Below are 22,112 nucleotides of genomic sequence, written 5' to 3' on the forward strand. Positions count from 1 at the left end.
CCTTACAGGATGATGCACAATTGGTACATTTTTGCCTTGCCTTATTCCCCTTTGGGGGGCTTTGAGCCAAGGTCTGCGAAGGTTTGTCTTCTTCCTGTTTTGCTTCGGTCGGTACAAACCAAGAACATCCACATCTGATAGCTTCTCAGCTGGCATTCAACCCAGGCAATTGTAGCTCCTAACAACTGCAATCTAGATTTCCCTTTTGCTAGGTACTCTAGTGCCCACAAGAGTTCTGTCATTGCTGCGTTAAAATGTGTGAACTCGGGGTCTATTTAGTACCTCTCAGAATCTGTCCCTGAACAAACAACAATCGAGCAGGAAGAGTTGCAGCTACTTTGGTTTATTACCCAGTATTCTGCAATAGCACATACATTAAATTTCTACCTGAAGCCTCCAGATAACACTTATCACATTTTTTCCGTTGCTGCACACCAAGAAATGATAGTAGATGCGACTACATGCTTCAGCTCTTCACAAGGTTTCTGAAACTGCTTCTTGATCAGACTGCTGATCATTGATTTTCAGCGCTCCCATCAGTACCTTTTGTCATTTAAATCAAGCACAGCTTCACAACTTTAGCACACCATGCACAACAGGTGGTCCTTGGCCACCAATTCCTAATGATGAACAGAGTGTTTCTGGGCACTGCTGTCCTGTAGGACTATACTCCAGATTGGTAGAGCTCAATCTGGCCTGGACATCCCGGTCAACGTGAGGTCCTGGGATATCAGCTGTTCCTCAACATCCTGAAGAGCCCAGTGGTGAGATACCAATTCCAAGGCTTCCCACTCAGCCTGAAAGAAAAAGAAAGGGTTTGTTGGTAATTTGGGGATCCAGCTCTCAAGTACTATTGTATCCACCAAATGCCCTACCAACTTACAAGAGTGGCAGAACCAAAAGCCCAGGCTTCAAATTAAATGACTTTCACTAGACTTAGTTTTCACATTAAGAAAAAAAATGCGCATCTTGGAAGTAATTTTTTTTTAAAAAAAATAAAAGGTGAGTGGGAAGAGTGCCCAATTATCCAGAAAAAAGGGGCAAAGTTTTAAGTTGCAGTATTTGGAAGCATCTGTTTCTATAGTGGGAGTAACACCACCCATTTGCCACCTACTGAAAGGGTGTTTTGTGATAGGCCATGTCTGCCTTGGAAGGCATTTTATGAAGATACTTGGCTCATGCGGTCAAAATTCCCTGTCTGCCCATTTCCTGAAAAAGATTACCTGTTCCTGTTATATATTAATCCAACATAATTTATTTATTTTTTTTACTATATTTCTGGTTTCTATGAAATAAGTTTGTTTTCCCATCTATTCCCGGACAGAGGTTATTCCGTTCCAAAGGAAATTTTAACAATCGTAATTAAACTGAAGTTCATATAGTGAGCTGAAAACCTATGATCCTCTACAACTCTTGTAGAAGCCCGGTCAATATGGATAATGGTGAGGGATATTGGGAATTGCAGTTTGGCAATAGCTGAAGTCCCTTTGGTACCCGGTACCTATCTTACGCTTTCAGTAGAATTATTCAGTGGAATAAAGAACCTTACTTTGAAGGCCTTGTTGGGATCTGGTGGAGCAGGAATATCTGGGCCCATGAACTGTACTTCAAGTTGACTTGGCTCTGCGGTTAAGGGGAAAAAGGTAAGTACGAATACATGAGAATGAAAACCTATTTAGGCTAATTGGTAAACCAATGTTCTGCCAAAGGCAAAATGGAAACTAACATCACTCACTCAGCAGGCCACATTTTGGTAAGTGTAAGGTTTCTACATTACAGAAGAATTAATAAGTATATTACGAGAGCATAATAGCCTAGTGAGATTTACTCTACGAAGATGTGTATACAATAAATCTGAGACTGTAGAACACTAAAAAGGTTTCCACTACTATAGCAGAGTGATACAGCAATCCCTGAAATCATTTCCCTGTAATTGTAAGGACAAAACAACTATAAAGTGCACATTCATAACTTGATAAGATGTACTCTAAGAAAATTAGAAATGAAGATATTACTGAATGCATGTGGAGAGGAACGATATTTTCTTTGAGGCAAAGAATCAGGCAAAACAATAATGGTGAAATATTGAATCCTGCTTGAAAAGGTAATATAGACTAGACTGAAAGCTGAAATAAATAAAACTTAGTTCATATGCTGCACTCATGGTTTAGCTTAACCCAATTGCTAGATTCACGTGACACACTGATGCATAAAGCAATCATGCAAACTAAATTCATACCACGTGCTAAGCTAAAATGTGGTTGGCTAGTTTGTGACTCAATGCATCAAGTGAGCTTTTTATTATACCACAAACGAAGGTGGCAGATGCTGTTCTGCAAACAGGACTTGTAGGAGGCACAGCATCCTATTTCTGTAATCGTTTACTAAGCTACACTGTCCTCTCTAGCACTCTCACTGCTCAACTCTACTGTTTATGGAATGTTTTCTTCCTGTTTTCAGATTGCCGTTGGAATGGCAAGCATTGTATCCTGGTCTCTAGGGTGAGCTTGCTCCCTTGAAAGACTGCTAGGCCCACACGTGGTCCCTTCCTTTGAACAATTTCTCACCAGAGTCCTCTCTCAGCACGTGTCTGTGTATTTTCCGCAGACCAAAGACATTGAGGAAATACCAGGAGGCTGAACTCACCCTGGGAAAAGGAACAGTTTTCAGTTAACTATCCTGAACGGCCTTCTTGCTCGCCAGTCCTCTACCCCGCAACCAATGTCCTTTTCCCATCTTGCCACCCAAAGGACTGGCTAGACCTGGGGCAGATGGCGGCTTACCACGAGGGATCCATGGAAGGCAGGTTAATTCCACGCTGCAACATGGGCTTGAATCGCAGGGTCAAGGGGAAGGGAACCTTAGCTAGAAGGTTGGGAGGGAGAGGGATTAGAGTTGCCTCCCCCTCCAAATTCTACTCTCACCCCTCAATCCCCAGCTCCCCAACTTTTCCAAACTGCTGTTCCTTGTTGCTTTAGATGTGACACCCATCTACAGATCAGATGAAAATCTCAACCAAAACTGCTGGACCATGTACTTCTTGCGGCTTTTCCCCCCAAGGCATTCCAAACCTGACCATTATGTTGTTACAGTGGAAATGCTGCATTTTCCTTCCTGTATTACAAATTAATATGGGGAGATGCATGGCCAACCTAAGATTCAAGGTAGAAGCAAAGAAAGGGAAACATTCCTGGTTCCTGGTTCAGATGCTATAGTAGCAATCCCCAGGCTGTGCCATCTGAGATGTGCTGAGCTAGCATGCTGGCTGAATAGTCCTGGGAATTGGGGTGTCAGCACATCTGGAGGGCAGCAAGCAACCAATCAACTCCTGCACTTCTACATTTGTAACACTATAAAACGGGATGTACCTCACGGACCAGCTAAACTTAAGAACTGTAAACCACATCGTGCATTAGCAGAGTTATTGCTCCCCTCATCTGTTTTTTCATTATTTTAATTAGTCATTCTTCAAATATTGTAGGTTGTAATAATTTTAACTTAATATTCACAAGCCTGAAGGAGACATTGAACAATAGAAAATATCAAATAAATAGGAAACTAAACACAAAATGCTTTGTCACTTCCCCTCAACGATTCCCCTCCACTCACTAGCCACAAAGCCAGAGAAGGCCCAGTTGATCCAGCCTCCAATGAGAATCATGGGCAGAACATCGATAAGGTTGCCCTTCATCATCTCTGTAACCATTGTGGGATCTAAAGGAAAGGAAATGTTAAATTAGAGCCCTAACTATGCAGTATAATATTTTTATCCGTATAGAAAAACTGCAGAATATTTAAGGGATATTAAAGTTAACCTCCAAGTCAACTTTTACTTAGGCCTAGTTTTAAAAGTTTTGATCTGCAGTGATTGTGTTTAGGTAATCCCTACTGTATTTAAATAATACAGGGATGGGGATGGCAATTTTGAACCATGGTAACCAAGGAAAATATTTTGGTGCCCCACAGGGCTCTCTTCTGCTTCCCATGATTGGAAGAATGTGATCAAACACAAATGAATTTAATTAGCATAATACAGAGCTTTTCAACCAGTGGTACGGGTACCACCTGTGGTACATTGCCACCTGGCAGGTGGTACGCGACCATCCTAGAAAAGTGGTAGTGGGGGAGGCGTATGAGCTGAACCGGTGGCAGCACCGCACAAGCCTGAGCGAGAGACGGCTGGAGCTGCAGGGCTCAGCGGAAGCACCTGGATCAGCGGAAGCACCGGGATCAGCGCCAGGCTCCAGCTGGAGGTCGGCGCTGATCCTGGTGCTTCTGAGCCAAGAAGAAACTCTGATCAACAATGAAAACCTCGGACAGGAGGAAGAGTGCCGCCGGGAGGGCAGTGATGGCGGCACCTGTGTGAAGCTTGTGGCGCCGTAACCAGGATTGTGGCAATGCTGCCCCCAGTATGAGGCTTGCGCCACCCCCCCATGCAAGGATTGTGCCGCAGCCCACAGCGATGCCACCCTGGTGTGAGGCTTGCACCATGGCCCCTCACATAAGGTTTGTGGCAACGCCACTGCCCACGCAATACTAGCTGCGCTGCCATCTCCCGCACAACACTTGCGGCAACAGTGGCCAAGTGGCCATGGCTCCGTAGTCGGCTGCAGCCCACAGGTTGGGGACCTCTACTCTAAGTCATGGCAAAATTTGTGTTAGAAGGATGAAAAGTTAATAGAGAATACACACTCAGTGGATGTCCCTACAAATCATGGAGTGTAATACTTGTGAATTTTCTTGACAACCTTCTGCCACACACAGAAGCGACATAGAAATATTTTCCGTAACAGAATCTAGAAGAGTTCCTTAAGACTGGTGCAGCCGCGAGAGTTGTCTTGGGAGTTTCCCAGTACTCCCATGTTACACCTTTGCTCCGCGAGCTGCATTGGCTACCGGTTGTCTTCCGGGTGAGATTCAAGGTTTTGGTAATGGTTTACAAGGCCCTACATGGCATGGGTCCGGAGTACCTCGGGGATCACCTGCTGCCGGCATCAACTTCCCTCTGCCCTGTGCGTTCCCACAGAGAGGGCCTCCTCAGGGTGCCACCGGTCAGAGAATGTCGGCTGGTGGCCCCCAGGGGGAGGGCCTTCTCTGTGGGTGCCCCGGATTTATGGAATCGTTTGCCGGTTGAGCTCCGGATGGCGCCCGACCTTTGCTCCTTCCGACGCGATCTGAAGACTTATTTGTTCGAACAAGCCGGCCCGGCCTGATGGGGGATGTGTTGGGGTTTTTATTGTGGGTCTTTTATATTATTCTATTGTTTTAGCTCGGGCTCCTATTTAATTCTTTTTTAATTTTTGTACTCTGTATTTTTTATATGTGCCCTGTTCACCGCCCTGAGTCCTTCGGGAGAAGGGCGGTATACAAATATAATAAAATAAATAAAATAAATAAATAAATAAAAAGACAACATTGTTTAAAGCCTCCCCTCTTATGGGAGAGCCTTGGCTGGTTTATGTTACAGTGACAAAAGTGAGAAGGGTGGTAATCGAGCTTGTTGTGTAAACGGACAGCTCTATTTTGAGAAAGCTTCAGTAATAGCCATATACATCAGCTGGGTGGGGAATTATGGGAGCTGAAGTCCACATATCTTAAAGCTGTCAAGTTTGAAACACACTGATACACATCAAAATCTTTATAGTCAATATTGATGCCCTAAACTGGCACCCTTCCTACAGAATAACAATCATTTCAACTAAGTGGTCAAAAAGTGGCAAAAACTGGCTTGACTCCACTTAGCTGCCACTGCTACCTGCTCTGAGTACAAACCAGTCATCCTCGTTACCTGTCAGCGGGTTTCGGGACTGCAGTTTGCGTTTAGTTGTGCGAAAGAAGCCACTCTCAGAATTATTGAAGTAATGCTTGCGCATAAGAAAACCCTGGAAAAATAAAAATAAAAAAGAGGCCACAAAAATTGAGATGAAATTTGGGCTATTCAGAAAAATACACATAGTTCATGCCGATAGTCTCCTTTCTGGGTGCTTACAGTACTTCTCCAGCATTCTATTTGAAATCTTTAGCATACCTTACTTACGCAGAGCACTACTGGAGGTTTGCCTTCAGCTAGTCTCTCAAACTTCAATCCTATCCATCTAGATTCAAGTTGCTGGTGATGACCTATAAAGCCCTAAATGGCATGGGTCCGGGTTATTTACGGGAGGAACTTTTGCCGGCGTCAACTTCCCAGGGTGCCGTCGGTCAGGTGCCGTCGACTGGCGGCCCCCAGGGGGAGAGCATTCTCTGTGGGCGCGCCTGCCCTTTGGAATCAGCTCCCTGTTGAGCTCCGGATGGCTCCCGACCTTTGCTTGTTTCGCCGTGACCTGAAGACTTGGCTATTTGAACTTGCCGGCCTGGACTGAGGGACTGGGATTTTAGATTTTTAAATTTAAAAAAAAATAAAATTAAATTAAATTTTAGAATGTGTTTATTGTTTAGGGCTATTTGATTTAATTCTATTTTAATTTTTATGCATGATCTGTTATTTATAGTGTTTTAATTGCCCTGTACACCACCCCGAGTCCCTTCGGAGAGGGGCGGTATATAAATCTAAAATAAATAAATAAATAAATAGATTTAGAAAGTAAGTACGCTGATGAGCCAGCTCTAATTCCAGATAAGCACAAAGGTTCATATAGTCTATAGCGTCATATTATGATGGATATCATTTTGATTTGGGGCATGGAGAGATGCATAGGCAAAGGTCAAATGCTAATATAGGTAGGCTTATTAAAATAATAGTACTACCAGAGCAATTTACAAAACAAGAACAACCTTAAATAAAACCAGCAACAAATCCAACAATTCTGGAATAATGGAAGACAGTAATAATACAGAAGTTAAAATAAGGTTCATTAAAACAGTATCCAAAAACAGTCTTGGTCCAGGAACAGTTGTTATTCGAGAGAATCTGAGGTAAGTATCACAAAACAGCAGCAGCAAAATCCACTTTGATTATGTCTGTTAGTTCATTCTGCATTCTTAGTAAAGTTCTGGTTTTGATACAAGCAAGCACATGCAGCTTGAAATGCCAAGAAGCTTCTGATGGGTATCTGCCAAAATCTGTCTAAGGAATAGGGGTGTTCAAGAAGAGGCTGACTTCATTCTCTCACCTGATGAGTTAGGAACCGTCCATTTTCTCTCAAGAGGCGGCTACGAGTCAGAATTTGCCTGACAGATAGAGCACTCAGTTCAGTTGTAATAATAACAGAATTTGCTAGCCCAAGAGATGATCTGATATGCAAATCCAGATATATCGTCAAAAAACACACTGTTCCCATACACAATCCACCATCTGCATACAATTGTTCAAGATGGCATTTTAAAGGCATGGATGAAGTAGTCTATGAAATTTAGTCATAACTGGGTCCCTTGGAATCTCATGCATTATTAGAGATATTGTAAGAGAAAAGCTTTGTTGGTATCAAAAATGAGAAGTCCTTTTAATAAAATGTGAGTTTTAAAAGGTGTTAACTAGACGACTTGATTTTTTCGGTATTATGGGAAATGTTGCGTGATTCCTACTATGACTTCCCCCAGTATATTTTTGCAGCTGTTAGTTGACATGGTTCAAATGTCTTTAACATGACACTGGAAATAGGCAATTAAAAAAGAGGGTTGGTACGCAAGTCTCCTTTGCCTCCAGAATTCCTCATGATCAGCAAAATAACTTTATTCAAGAAGCATTGTATATTTTACAACAGCTTCATATACTTGCCTTTATGAAGTCAGCATCCTATGCCTTTACATAGGATATTATTGGAAGCACTTGGGGAACCGTAGAGTTGCATTATGGAGACATGGTATTGTAAGTGATTAAAAAACAATGGGCTTGCCTTGGATCTTCACAATACCTAGTATATTGTATAACTGAAAATATTTACAGGCTTCCATGAATGTTTCTGAAACTTTTCAAAATGTTTCAAAAGAAATATCCCCAAATATTTTTATAAGGAGTACAATACTTGTGTACTCCTTAAAAAGGGGACAGGGAAATGCAAGGAATATTGAAATATGTTCATAATCTTTTTCTATTTAATGCACCAATTATAAATCATTAATAGGCTGTACAGGTTTGTATTTTTTTCTCTATCTGGAATGAGAGCTGGTTTTTTAAAAAATGAGTGTAATGTTCTTGATGTTTGACCCCAACTGTAGCTTGCTGAAAATCCATTTTTCACAAAGACACCATGAAGAAACAGGTAGTATCCTCTTTAGTGCTCTTGAGGAAGTTTGTGGAAGACAGTTTAAGAAATACAGGTTTATATTGTTACTGTTTGCTTACTCTTAGCTAAGAACCATCAAAGAGAAAAAGGTTGTTGCTCCCTAATTATGAAACTTTTTTTTGGTCTAAGGTCTCTTTTCAACCCTTCACCCTCTTTTTCAAGAAAGATGAAAAATATCTTTGCTTCAGACTGAGATTAAAAAAAAAAAGGGGGGGGGTTTTGCAGGCTATAAGCCTGCTCTACTATTGTGGTATTTATTGCTGCCGGTGGGTATTTTGATTTTACAGTATTACTGGATTTATATTAAACAGAGTCAGGTTTTGACTATAGGTAGTCCTCAACCTACGACCACAATTAGGCTCAAAGTATTTGTTCTTAAGCGAGACATTTGTTAAGTGAGTTTTGTCCCATTTTACAACCTTTCTTGCCACAGTTGTTAAGTGAATCACTGCAGCTAATCAGTTAGTACAGGGATCCCCAACCCATGGTCTGTGGACCGGCACTAGGCCGCAGCATGCCAGCAACCGGGCAGTGCAAACAAGTGAATCCCCATCCATGGGATTCAGGCAGCACACAAAACCACATCCCCTGTGGTCTGCGGAAAAATCTTTCTCCATGGAACCAGTCCCTGGTGGCAAAAAAGGTTGGGGGCCTCCGAGTTAGTAACTGAGTAAGTGAATCTGGCTTGCCCACTGACTTTGCTTGTCAGAAGGTTGTAAAAAGGGATCACATGACCCTGGGACACACAGCAAGGTTCATAAGTATGAAGCCATTGCCAACCATCTGAATTTGATTACGTGATCACGGGGATGCTAGAAAGGTGGGACAATGGTCATAAGCCCCTTTCTTCAGTGCCTTGTAACTTTGAACTGGTGTTAAGTTGCAGACTACCTGTTCTTAACCAGTCTGTGTTCCTACTTTTGGCATACTGGCTTGGGAATTCTGGGATTTGAAGTCCACACATTTGAAAGTTGCCAAGTTTGCAAAAAAAAACAAACAACACAAAAAAACGTCCAAGAAATAAGTAGCAACCCCCCCACTCAAGAATTTATCTTGCCAAGCGGGACAGGATCCTCGGACCTGACCACTCTATCGGGCTCACGTCTCTCGCCTCCCCCCCTCCCCCGTCCTTTTAAACCGGAGGTCTCCAACTTTGGCAACTTTTAAGCCTTGTGGACTTCAACTCCCAGCTGCCCCGGCTGGGGAATTCTGGGACTTGAAGTCCACAAGTCTTACCAAGTTGCCATGGTTGGAAGAGCGCTGCTTTTAAACCAGGGGGTCTTCAAACATGGCCCTTTTTATGACTCGTGGACTTCAACTCCCAGAATTCCTCAGCCGGCATGCCTGGCTGAGGAATTCTGGGGGTTGAAGTCCACAAGTCACAAAAGGGCCAAGTTTGAAGACCCCTGTAATTTAAACCCATTGGAACGCGTCGGCGCGTCCTTCGCAAGCCCTTCCCCGCGGCTCACGTGTCTTGCCGTTGCTCAGGCCAGGCCGGCTGGCGCTCGCCGCGCAGCAACTTAGCCAGGCGCAGCCGCAGAATCCCCACAGCCAGCGCGATCCAAGCCACGGGCAGCAAAATCCAGAAGCGAATCGAAGGGTCCAGCCGCAGGTCCGGCACCGTCATGGCGGGAGACGGCGAGACCAAGGGACCACTCCTGAAATTCACGGGAGGGGGGGTTGGGTTTCAAACGCGATGGCGTCACGTGACGTATCGCGACGGGTTGGTTGGGTTTGTTTTTGCCTTTGCGGAGGCGGGGGTAGGCGTGGCCTGCGCGTGACGCACCCGGCCCGCGGGCCGCCAGTTTGACCCTCCGCTTAGTACAGGGGTAGGCAACCTCGGCTCTTTTATGACCCATGGACTTCAACTCCCAGAATTCCTGAGCCAGCATAGCTGGCTCAGGAATTCTGGGAGTTGAAGTCCATGAGTCATAAAAGAGCCGAGGTTGCCTACCCCTGGCTTAGTAGTACTTGTTCTAAGACGGAAAGGGGCGGGAGCTCCGCGCAACCGGAAGCGCCGTTCACTTCCGGTGTCGCGTTTAGGTCCTTTATTATGGGTCGAGAGGACGAATGAAAAGTGAAGGGAGGCTCGGGGTAAAGGAGGGATGGCGCCCTCCCGTTGCTATCAAAAGAGAGGCTGATTTTCCTCGGAAGTTCGTCGGAGCGGACTAGTTGCCCTTCGTTGGTGCCCCTCTTCCCTATTTCGCGGCCTCTTGTTGGAAAGCAAGCGCCATTAATATCTGGAAGTTCACCAGGTCGGGCGAGTCCGCCGCCCCGTGATGTCGCGCGGTTAAGCAGTGGGAAAGTAAAACCCCTTGGCCTCGTCGTCGGACGCCGGAGCGGAGAGGGCAAAAGTCACTCCCTTCTTCTAGCTCCCTCCCTTTCTGACGTGCTCGGAAGCGAGCCTGAGTCTGAGGGGAGCCTAACCTCGCTTCTAAGTCGCACGAGCCCGGAAGTGGAGAAGGGGCGGGCTTCCCTGGTGCTGCTTCTCGTACAGCGACCTGTCGGAGCTGCTTTTCTAGCTTTGTAAATCGCACACTTGGCCTCTTTGAGTTTTCCAGAAAGGGCTAGGAATTCTGCCTTTTCCTTATTATACCTGAATGTGTATTTATGGTTTTATTTATTTATTTATTCATTTATTTGATTTGTATACCGCCGTTCTCCCTAAGGACTCAGGGCGGTTAACAGTGACATAAATAACAGAATGCAAAAATACAGATATTGAAAACAAATTAAACCCTAATTTTGCCCAAATGCAGAAGATAAGTTACCTTAAAACAATAATTACAACAGAACCCGTCAGACCAGACCGGATTGCTCAAAGAGATATGTTTTTAGGTCGCGTCGGAAGGAGCGAAGGTCGGGAGCCAACCGGAGCTCAACCGGTAGACGGTTCCATAGGTCAGGCGTGCCCACAGAGAACACCCTCCCTCTGGGAGCCACCAGACGGCATTCTCCGAACGGCGGAACCCTTAGGAGGCCTTCTCTGTGGGAGCGCACTGGACGGAGGGACGTTGACGCTGGCAGCAGGTGATTCCTAAGGTACTCCGGACCCATGCCATGTAGGGCTTTGAAAACCATTACCAGCACCTTTTCATGGGCTGACCTGGTGTGGGTTAAATATTCAAATTAGATAGCTATGAAAACTGCCGGGGAAGAGGGAGAATGATGGGGCGTAACATGGGGCGCGTACGGGTTTTTTTGTAGGCAATACAGAATATCATTTGAAAAAACATCTGGTGGACTATCGCTTCAAAATCTGTTTTTTTTTCCTTTCCCACTTAGAGGTAATATTTTTTTCCAATTAACTATATTTTTTTTTCCATCCAGGACCTGTTTACTAATATTTTCTGTGGAAGTCTCATGGTGATGCTTAGTGAACAGCAGCTACATGAGAAGGTGCTTCAATATGAAGCATTTATCAGTGATGTTTTGCAGAGAGACCTTAAGTGAGTGATTTTTAAAAATAATCCCTTTCCAAGTCCACCTTTTAACAACCTCACTTCTGTTAACCGCTTATATGTCATGCTTTCTAAGTCTCTCTTAGTCATTGATATTGATATTTCAGACATTGATATTTCCCTACACAGGAAAGTGTTGGAGCAGCGAGATGAGATTTATGAAAAAATCGCTCAGTATTTGCAACTCAAGAACATTATTGAACGTTTACAGGTAATTCAAAAATCTTTTCAACCAGTTTATAGTACTTTGCAATCATGTGATGTGCTGGTCTGTTGTAGTAGACACTAGGAGATAATAATTAAGAGCTGCTGTACCCCAGGTAAATTTGTTATTTTCTTTTAGGAAACAGGAAACCATGAGTTGAAAACTCAAGTGGATCTGGGCTGCCATTTTTATGTTAATGCAGAAGTGTGAGTAGCTCACCAATCTTCTATGTATCCAATGCCATACAGCTTTCTAGTCTTTTATGTTTTTATATGTTCTGCACCTTTTGAGAAATTCAGTTAAAAGCACTATTATTATGACTTTCTCGAGACACCAACAGGTAAAATTGTAAAAGTTGAAATGAGTCAGAGGGCTATTTAGTCCAATTTTCTCTTGCAAGAGAAGTGTTCTTCATGTATCTACTAGCAGTTATTTTTTTTTGCAGTGGCAGTCAAATCATTTTATTCACTGTGACAGTTTATTTACTGATTATTTAATTTTCTTCATGATTAAGAAGGCTGTACTCCTTCAGTGACTTCCAGTCATACAGATGTTAAAGTCTGAAGGATTTAATGAAGTGAAATAGAAATGATAATATTTTGTGAAATTAGACATATAAAGCACTTTGAAATTTATAAGTGATTATTATTGGTGATGATCATTCTTCATAAAACTAATTTTACCTACCTGTGTGTGAGCGATAGGTTTGAAGAGTTTCGGATAATAAAGAGTATCTGGAAGACAATAAACAAATTGCATGCTAAATTAATATTTATCTGGACTGGCATCCTGTTTTTCACAGAGATGAAAATAATGAAGTCAATGAAAATAAAACAATTTAACAAAATATTTAATAACTATAACAAAGAGGCGGTAGTAAGGCCCCTCCTTAAGAAACCTGCATTGGATCCAGCTATTTTAAACAACTTTTGTCCTGTCTCCAACCTTCGCTTTCTTGCGAAAGTCGTTGAGAGCATGGTGGCACGGCAACTCCCTTTGGTCCTGGAGGAAACTGAGTATCTGGATCCGTACCAATCGGGTTTCAGGCCCGGATATAGCACGGAGACGGCATTGGTCGTGCTGGTGAATGATCTCTGGCGGGCCCGAGATAGGGGTTACTCCTCTCTCCTGGTCTTATTAGATCTCTCAGCGGCTTTTGATACCATCGACCATGGTATCTTGCTGCGTCGTCTTGAGGGGTTGGGAGTGGGAGGCACCGTTCTACGATGGTTCTCCTCCTACCTCTCGGGCCGTTCGCAGACGGTGTTGGCAGGAGGGCAGAGGTCAACCCCAAGGCCCCTTAGTTGTGGGGTGCCTCAGGGATCGGTGCTCTCGCCCCTCCTGTTCAACATCTATATGAAGCCGCTGGGTGAAATCATTCATGGTTTTGGGGTGAGGTATCACCAATATGCGGATGATACCCAGTTGTTCATCTCCACCCCGAACCAACCCAGTGATGCCCTCGATGTGATGTCCCGTTGCCTGGAAGCGGTACAGATTTGGATGGGAAAGAACAGGCTCCGGCTCAACCCAGCCAAAACTGAGTGGCTCTACGTACCGACATCTCGTTTAGTTCAAGAGGTTCCATCTTTGATTATAGGAGGAGAGATATTACCTATCGTTGATAGAGCACGCAACCTGGGCGTCCTCCTGGATTCACGACTCAGTTTTGAAGATCATATTGGAGTCGTGGCTAGGGGGGCATTTGCCCAGATTCGCCTGGTACACCAGTTGCGCCCCTTTCTGGACCGAGATGCCCTACGTACAGTCACCCACGCACTCGTTACCTCCCGTATAGACTACTGTAATGCTCTCTACATGGGGCTGCCCTTGAAGACCACCCGGAGGCTTCAACTGGTGCAGAGTGCAGCTGCACGGGTAGTGATGGGAGCACCCCGATACTCCCATATTACACCCCTCCTGCGTGAGCTGCATTGGCTACCGGTTGCCCTCCGGATGAGATTTAAGGTGCTGGTTCTTACCTTTAAAGCCCTACATGGCTTAGGCCCGGGATACTTGCAGGACCATCTGCTGCTGGGAACGAATTCCCATCGCCCAGTACGCTCACACAGAGAAGGCCTCCTCAGGGTACCGTCAGCTAGACAATGTCGGCTTGCGACCCCCAGGGGAAGAGCCTTCTCTGTGGGAGCACCAGCCCTGTGGAACCAGCTCCCCCCTGAGCTTCGGATGGCCCAAGATCTCCAGTCCTTTCGCCGCGGCCTCAAAACACTCCTTTTCCACCTGGCTGACCTAGACTGACAGGGATTTTAATTATATTTACAATTCTAACTTTATTCTTTAATTTATTTTAATTTATTTCAAATTTTATTTTTTAATTTACTGTACAGAGACCTTTAAGTTTTGTTGTTGTTAGCCGCCCTGAGACCCTCGGGAGATAGGGCGGGATATAAATCCCATTAATAAATAAATAAATAAATAATACACTTAACACCCCTACTCATTGATTTGTTACTAAAAACCTTTTGTAGCTGTTAAAAATCTGGCTATTGTCACTGTAAACTTGGGATTTTCATCTGCAAGTAAACAGGTATACAGGTAAGTCCTTGACTTACAACAGTTCATTTAGTAACCGTTCAAAGTTACAATGGCACTGAAAAAAGTGACTTATGAGCATTTTTCACACTTACAATCTTTGTAGCATTCCCCGTGATCATGTGATTTGCAACTGGTTCATACTTATGATCATTGCTGTGTCCAAGGTCATATGATCACCTATTGCAAGCTTCTGACAAGCAAAATCAATGTGGAAGCCCAGTTCACTTAACAATTGTATTACTAACTTATCAACTGCAGTGATTCATTTAACGGTGGCAAGAAAGGTCATAAAATGGGGCAAAACTCACTTAACAAATGTCTCCCTTAACAACAGAAATTTTGCGCTCAATTGTGGTTGTAAGTTGAGGACTACCTACCTTTACTCAGAAATATCTCATCCTGGTTTGGATTTTAAAATAGGCCAAATAACTTCCTGCCAGAGATTCTTAAAAACATTCACAATAGAATACAATTATCAGATTTTTATAATTGTCATAATTAATAATCACTGATAGTTCCAATTTTTCCAGATTTATCAATTTCCTACTGAAAACTATTTTTCTGTCTTGATTCTCCCACCATTGGATGCCTCTATATTGGCCCAACCGTATGTTTTTCTTAACCCTAAACACTTCTTAAAAGGTTGAGATCTCTTTCATTAGAAAAAAACAGAAAATTAAAATTCTTCTCTTTAAATGTAAGGAAAGAATAGCACAATAGGGTTCTCAAGTTAAAAATTTTAAAGTAATCTCTGCTGAGTTCTTGTAAATGATTTCCTATTTTGTTAGGCTGTCATAGGACAGCTGTAAAGACTGATCTTTATTTACAGAGCGTCATTTATATACTGTATGCTGTAATTTGCCAGCTAATCCCAAAATAAAACATCCAGCTTTTTTCTAAAGCCATAATTTTCATGTTGTATTGCAAGAAAACTCTTGTTGTATTGTAGAAAGCTCTACATGAAGTGTGAAGAATGACTTAATCAAAGATTCTTGTTGGACTAATGGGTAAATCTGCTGAGGAGATTGCCTGCAATTTATCTGTATGATTTGGACTTTTGATCTTCCATCCTCTCAATCAGGAACCATGCTCAGAATGATGAGTCATGCACTCAGGCTATTCTTGGTGGTAAAATATTCTGGAGAAAACTCTGGGTTGCACAACAAAATGTTTTTAGATTCAGGTGTTTTTTTAAAATACATACAATACATTACATATATTTATATGTTGTCCATCCTGTGATCTGAAATGAGTCTGCTAGTTTAGGAAACATTGTTTTTAACAAATGATAATAAAAATTAAAAAGAAGATGGAACACTGAAAAAAGGCAAAATCAGAAGAGAGACAGGCAGTCTTGTCTTTTCTCCTCCCTCCCCTCACCCCCTCTGTCAGAATATGCGTCTGAAGAGAATTTAACTCTTTTAGCCAAATTTCCCTGTGTGGGAAAAATATTTAAATTTCCTTTTTCAGCCTGGGAAAATACGATATAAAAATGTTCCCAACTTTTCCCTAAATTTTAGTGCCATGAAATTTACAAATTCATTATAAATGATTTGTGGATATTTTATCCCCAGATGAGCCCATGCTTGGTTAAGAACAAAAGGTTGTGCGTTGAAAGATAATGTGCAGAATGAGAGCCAAATTTAGGCTGCTTTCCTGCTAGCGTTGCCCAGTATAAAGACAGGTGGCTGAGTGTGAAATAACGCTTCTTTCTTTCCCCTTCATTATAGCAGAGGACCGAGGATAGTGTGAACACACATTAGCTGTAAGCAGAAAGGGGTTGTGTTTGCCAAACACAAACACAGTGAAGAAAAGCTGGCTCCAGAAATGTTTAAATACAACTTTATAGGTTTCTGTACAAGAATGAAAAATATTTAACAAAGAGAGATCATTGTTGATGAATAAGATAATCTCTCAGATCTTGAATGATTAAAATAAATTGTCTTTAAAATAAGTTACTCTTTTCCAAAATTACTTACATATAGTCCTTGACTTACAACAATTGGGACAGGAATTTCTATCGGAGCAATTGTTAAAGTGAGTCATCATGTCACCAGAACCGGGTTTACATTTATTTTTACCTATTAGGTAATTTAAAAAAAACTACCATTTTAGATAAGCAATTGATTACATTTCTTAAGCAAATCCAGCTTCCCTATTTGACGTTTTTTGTCAGAAATCAGCTGGGAAGATCACAAATTATGATCATGTGACCGGAGGGTGCTGTGACAGTTGCAAGCGTGAAGACAAATTGTAAATCACTTTTCCCAAGGCCATCCTAACTTTGAACCATCATTAACTGATCGTAAGTCAAAGACTACCTGTAATTGCTATCTTCATATATAACCCACACACATGAGCACGTTTGTCTCCTTCCACAGGATATGGAATATGGAGCTGCCTTGGGAAGGGGAGAGGAAAGAAGATTAACTGAATAGAGATAAGACAAGGGGAAGAAGTAGCTGGGAAGAACAGAAAAAAACCCATTAATAAACATAAGCAAAGGGCGTGACCTCCCGTTTAGACTACTGCAATGCTCTCTACATGGGGCTGCCCTTGAGGACCACACGGAGGCTTCAACTGGTGCAGAATGTGGCCGCGCGAGTTGTGATGGGGGCCTCCCGATACTCCCATGTAACACCTCTACTCCGCGAGCTGCATTGGCTTCCGGTTGCCCTTCGGGTGAGATTCAAGGTGCTGGTGATGACCTATAAAGCCCTAAATGGCTTGGGTCTGGGATATTTGAGGGAACACCTCCTGCCAGCATCAAGTTCCCTTCGTCCAGTGCGCTCACACAGGCAGGGTCTTCTCAGGGTGCCGCCGGTAAAAGACTGCTGGCGGATAACACCCAGGGGTAGGGCCTTCTCAGTGGGTGCGCCTGCCCTCTGGAACCAGCTGCCCGTGGAGCTTAGGACCGCCCCGGACCTTCGTTCATTCCGCCGGGACCTGAAGACCTGGCTCTTTGAGCTCTCCGGCCCAGGCTGAGAATTTTTAACTGGGGTTTTTGTTTTTTAGGGATAATTTAATCTTTTTAAATTGTTTTTTAACTTTTGTATTTTGTACTGTTTGATTTTAAATACCCTGTAAACCGCCCTGAGTCCTTCGGGAAAGGGCGGTATATAAATTTAATAAAATAAATAAATAAATAATAAAAATAATTTCGCTAGAAAATTGTTATTGCATACTATTATAGTTCTTGCCTTTTCTTTTCAACAAGTTCTTCTTTTACCATCCATGAATGTTGAGCCACCCTTAAAAAGTATTGGTGGCTTAATGGACAGTATGGCACTCTTTTTCTGTGTCATCCTGCAACGTTTTTTTTGGTACAAATGTGTAATATATTGGAAAAATAACTTCACATGTATATGTTTATGGGAGCAAGGAAGTACAACAATTTATAGAAGAACAATGTACAAAGTCAACTCTTTTTTCACTTGGTTTTCCTGCTCTTAGATCTTTTTTCCTTTCATAGGAAAAAAAATTAACTCATCTTGTTACTTTCGGTTATACTGCTTTCACCTAAATATTTCAAAACTGGAAAAAGAAACACCGGGTGCACAGCAGATGGCAGTATCTAGCTGGCCTTGACTAATCCAGAAAATGCTAAATAGGAACAGATCTGGATAGGAGACAACCAGGAAATCCTGGATCTGGACCCTAGACAGGGAAGCTTGAAAAAAGTTCCAAATAAAGACAGTGGTAAACCATTTCCATTTTGCATCCGACAGCTAATATTCATATAGTTACCCAGAGGTTGATCTCAACTGAAGGAAATCTATTGTACTACATTATATGCTTTGTTTACTTTATTCCGTTTTCGTCTTGGTTTATTATCTAACTAATTTAAGTATATTCTACCTCAACACGGTATATTTTACATCTCAAATCTTCCTGGTGTCTTGTCAGTTTATCCCTTAATGAAGAAAATAGGGAGAGAGAGAGCTCATTTTCTCTGAGATATACTTGCAGTTTTCCTTCATGATATAAATTATGATTGGATTTACAGGATAGGCAACCATGGTTTCCTTAGCTTTTATTAAAGAAATCACAAATGGCTAGGTCTGTACAATTCGAAATGACTAACTCATGTAATTTAGTAAAACGTGTAACCTGAACTTTTATAGTGTCGTCAGCAGACAGAATCCCAGTTGCTGTTGCTGTTATCTCTGTGGCCACATTAATAATAATAATAATAATAATAATAATAATAATAATAATAATAATAATAATAATAATAATAATAATAATAATAATAATAATAATTTTATTTATATACCGCCCATTAATGCCAATTGTACTCCCTTTCCTTTTCCTGCTTGTAGGCCTGATACCTCCACCTTATTTGTAGCTTTGGGTTATGGGTTCTTTGTGGAACTGACTCTACCAGAGGCGCTAACCTTTATTGAGAAGAAGACCAAGTTGCTTACTGAGTGAGTAGAAGAATTGAGTCTTTATATTTTCTATTCTCACCACATCACTGAAAGAGATGCTTTGCTTCTGTTGTGTCTGTTTGGTAAAACCTGGGGATAGTATCCTTCTCTATTTGTTCTATCTACAGTAGCATGTTTTCTGACTGCTGTAAGCAGAACAAGATGCTTGAATGTAGGTAGAAGATGAGACCAGATTATAGTATAGCAGTCTTTTTTTATAAATATTTGATTCATTAGAACTATTCTTCCAGGGCAGGGGTGTCAAACTGCCGGCCCTCGGGCCAGACGTGTCACCAGGAAACCACGCCCATCCCATTGCCGGCAATGGATAAAAAGCTCCGATACATCGCGCGACGTCATGTGACATTGCAAGTTTGACATGTCCTAGGGCAGGGGTCAGCAACCTGAAACAGTGAAAGAGCCACTCGGAACCGGTTCCCTCACAAAAGGAAAAACTGGGACCCGCAAAAATGTGTGCACATGCGTGCACATGTGCAGAACAGGGTTTGACTGAAGAGTGGAGCCAAGGCGAGATATGCACCTACCCTGCATATTTGAATTGATTGGCTGAACTTTTTTAGTCCCCCCCTTTTTTTTTTTTTTTGGACTGCACATGGCAGAGGACTGGGAGCCGCAGGAGACGGCTAAAAGAGCCGCATGCAGCTCCGGAGCCACGGGTTGCAGACCTGTGTCCTAGGGCATGTACATATTAGTGGCTTAAAATGGTTAATAGTCACTCTTTGGCACAGAAAAATCCGCAGTTTATTGCTCTGCGTGAGGCAAAGGAATTTTAACACGTCATCACCCATCAGAAAAATACATTTGCAGGGTTTGGAAAGAATGCCATCTCATATGAATTAATGTAAACGAAGTGCATCTTTATGGCATTGCTATAAACCATGCAGTTATCTATCATGAGTCATTGCTACATCTTTACAAAGTAATACTGTATTTATAAAGTGAGGAAATTGGAAGGGCAAGGAGGCTGCAAGTGTATGATTAGAAGAAAGATTGGCTCCTAAACTGGTTTTTAGTGCACTTTCTGAATCTGGAGTATAATTTTGCTAATTGGAATATATCCTTAAATACCAGCCATTAGTGGGATTTTTAAAAAATTCTTTCCCCCTATTCAGACCCTGCTTCTATCAGCTGGCTCACGAAATGACTTACAGTAATGCAAGCATCCACTGCATTTAAAAAGTGCCTTTCTATAAGCGTAAAGGCAATTTCCAACCACAGATGATGGAAAATAGTTCATTTGTAGAACGGGAATGGTAACTGAATTGTAATGATAACCAAACTAAATTAAAACTAAACCACAAAATAATTTCTTTGCAATGTAGAATTGGAAATGGGCAGTGAAGTGACACCAATAACTTGCATACTTTTGAAAATGCGAGAGCCAGTTCTGTGAAGGATGAGCCTGAATTGTGGACAGCCGTGCTCTGCGTCCTCTTCGATAGGCTCCAGCAAACTATAAAATACGGAGCTGAGCAAGCATAGATGAATTCTCTTGTGCAAAAACAAACATACCCTCCCTTTCTTTTGTGTTGCTTAATCCATTCTTGTATTCACTGGGGACTGCATTCTTATTCATATTCAGATAAATTTTCCAGCACGCACTATAAAAACAGTTTCTCCCTGTATGCCATATTGTCTTCATCAATAGGTGGTCAAGAGCTGTTATAATTTACTAGGCCAACCCTCCCTTCTCCATTACCTCCTGTGGATTTTTTCATGTGTTTTTTTTTTAAAACAGGCTCAGTGAAACTCTTACTAAAGATTCTGCCAGAATAAAAGCCAATATCCGGATGGTTTTAGAGGTAATGGGATGTGGTCAACAAAGTTTTTACTTTGGGGGGGGGAGAGATGGGCGGATGTGGTAGACGGCATTCATTCTTCTGGCAGGCAGAGCAAGAAATGATGGTGGGTTGGAATTAACTACGCTGAGGATAGAGCGTTGCACAGAATGAGGAAAAGCTGCTCTTCCCTAGGGCAACGGTTCTATGACTGACTTCCCCAAACTGCAATGTTTGGCAAATGTGTTGGAAGGCTTTTTTCCGTTGTCCATAACTCGTGTGATCATGTACCATGGAGACTGAAGAGGTTAGGTGCTTTGGTCCCCTACCAGATCAAGAAAGCTCCTTGATGGGACAAGGAGGATATTTTTTTTCTAACATAGTTTGGGATCATTATTATACTGTGAAAGAGAAATAAAAGGAATCAGTAGAGAAACCTGAGTCTTGTCTTATCTTTTCTTTCTAAAGGGATTACGTGAACTGCAAGGTTTCAGAGATCTGCCTGATGAGAACAGAAGGGATGTTTTCCTCTAGGTATCCACATTCTACGATCCACAGGGCATAATTCTGGTTTTCTAGAAGAAAATTTGATTATGGATTTCTTGCTGCAGCCGGGGCTGCACACATGACAAGAAACCCTGGTGAACGAGAGACAGTGACACGAGGTAGTGATGGGGAAGGGCAGCTCCACTTTTAGTGAGAGTGTTAGGGAGGGAACTGGCTCCAATTTTAGGGTGTTTTTTTTAAAAAAAATAATTGTATTAATAATAAAGATTCCGTATTTGTGCGGGACTCTTGTCTTCCTTCCATTTTCACTATTGGTTGCATTCAGTTGTGCTTTAAAGTTTGTAAGAATAATTTGTGTTTTATTTGTGCAAAAAACATCCTTACTAGTTACTTTTCCCCTTTGTTTGTTTTATGATATCTTTATTTTTTCTATCAAAATAAATAAAATATAAAAAGTAAAAATAAGATATTTGTATCAGATTTATTGAAAGATTTCATGAATGTCTTTTGACATTTGATAGAATTGAACAATCTTGGTATTGCGATATTTTAGCATAGAAGAGAGGCTCTCCCTTTCAAAATGTAACTGCCATCAATCACACTCCTCAGTTGTAATTTTTCAAGTTAACACCCTGGAAAAAAGTTAATTGCAATGCCCATATACAAATCAGTGATACCACTGCATCTGGAATATTGTGAATACTTCTGGCCACCGCATGTGATAAAGAATATTCCCATGCTGGAAGGACAGTGCCTCCAAATACCTCTTGCAGAAGAACAGGGTGGAATATTGAATGAAGGGTATGTCTCCATTTTCTTCTTGCAAACGTTCCAGAGGTATATGACTGGCCACAGGGAGAAACAAAAGAGCTGACAAAATCGCCTTTGACCATATCCAGCAGAGCTATTCTTAAGGGAATTTTTCCTGT

At 42.2% G+C, this 22,112-nt stretch overlaps 2 protein-coding genes across 5 annotated transcripts; one reads left to right on the plus strand and one right to left on the minus strand.

Moving 5' to 3' along the window:
• Positions 1-186: 186 nt before the first annotated feature.
• On the minus strand, positions 187-9,867 carry LOC310635081 (ER membrane protein complex subunit 3-like). 2 transcript variants are annotated; one of them, XM_083353694.1, is made up of 8 exons: positions 9,695-9,867; positions 7,113-7,170; positions 5,789-5,882; positions 3,610-3,714; positions 2,784-2,865; positions 2,568-2,647; positions 1,550-1,623; positions 187-797 (listed from the first exon to the last, which is right to left on the minus strand). In XM_083353694.1, the coding sequence occupies exons 1-8, from the start codon at positions 9,850-9,852 to the stop codon at positions 687-689; spliced, it is 762 nt and encodes a 253-aa protein (XP_083209820.1). In that variant the 5' UTR covers positions 9,853-9,867; the 3' UTR covers positions 187-686. The 2 variants fall into 2 exon arrangements, with proteins under 2 accessions (XP_083209820.1, XP_083209819.1); XM_083353693.1 differs by lacking the exon at positions 9,695-9,867 and having other exon boundaries at positions 7,113-7,396.
• Positions 9,868-10,282: 415 nt separating this feature from the next.
• On the plus strand, positions 10,283-21,463 carry UXT (ubiquitously expressed prefoldin like chaperone). 3 transcript variants are annotated; one of them, XM_083353696.1, is made up of 7 exons: positions 10,283-10,480; positions 11,556-11,674; positions 11,816-11,897; positions 12,030-12,097; positions 18,770-18,877; positions 20,637-20,700; positions 21,145-21,463. In XM_083353696.1, the coding sequence occupies exons 2-7, from the start codon at positions 11,589-11,591 to the stop codon at positions 21,208-21,210; spliced, it is 474 nt and encodes a 157-aa protein (XP_083209822.1). In that variant the 5' UTR covers positions 10,283-10,480; positions 11,556-11,588; the 3' UTR covers positions 21,211-21,463. The 3 variants fall into 3 exon arrangements, with proteins under 3 accessions (XP_083209822.1, XP_083209821.1, XP_083209823.1); XM_083353695.1 differs by lacking the exon at positions 10,283-10,480 and having other exon boundaries at positions 11,318-11,674; XM_083353697.1 differs by lacking the exons at positions 10,283-10,480; positions 20,637-20,700; positions 21,145-21,463 and adding an exon at positions 19,129-19,342 and having other exon boundaries at positions 11,318-11,674.
• Positions 21,464-22,112: the final 649 nt, after the last annotated feature.

The sequence above is a fragment of the Vipera ursinii genome (genome assembly GCF_947247035.1).
Source record: "Vipera ursinii genome assembly, chromosome: 2".
Taxonomy (NCBI): domain Eukaryota; kingdom Metazoa; phylum Chordata; class Lepidosauria; order Squamata; family Viperidae; genus Vipera; species Vipera ursinii.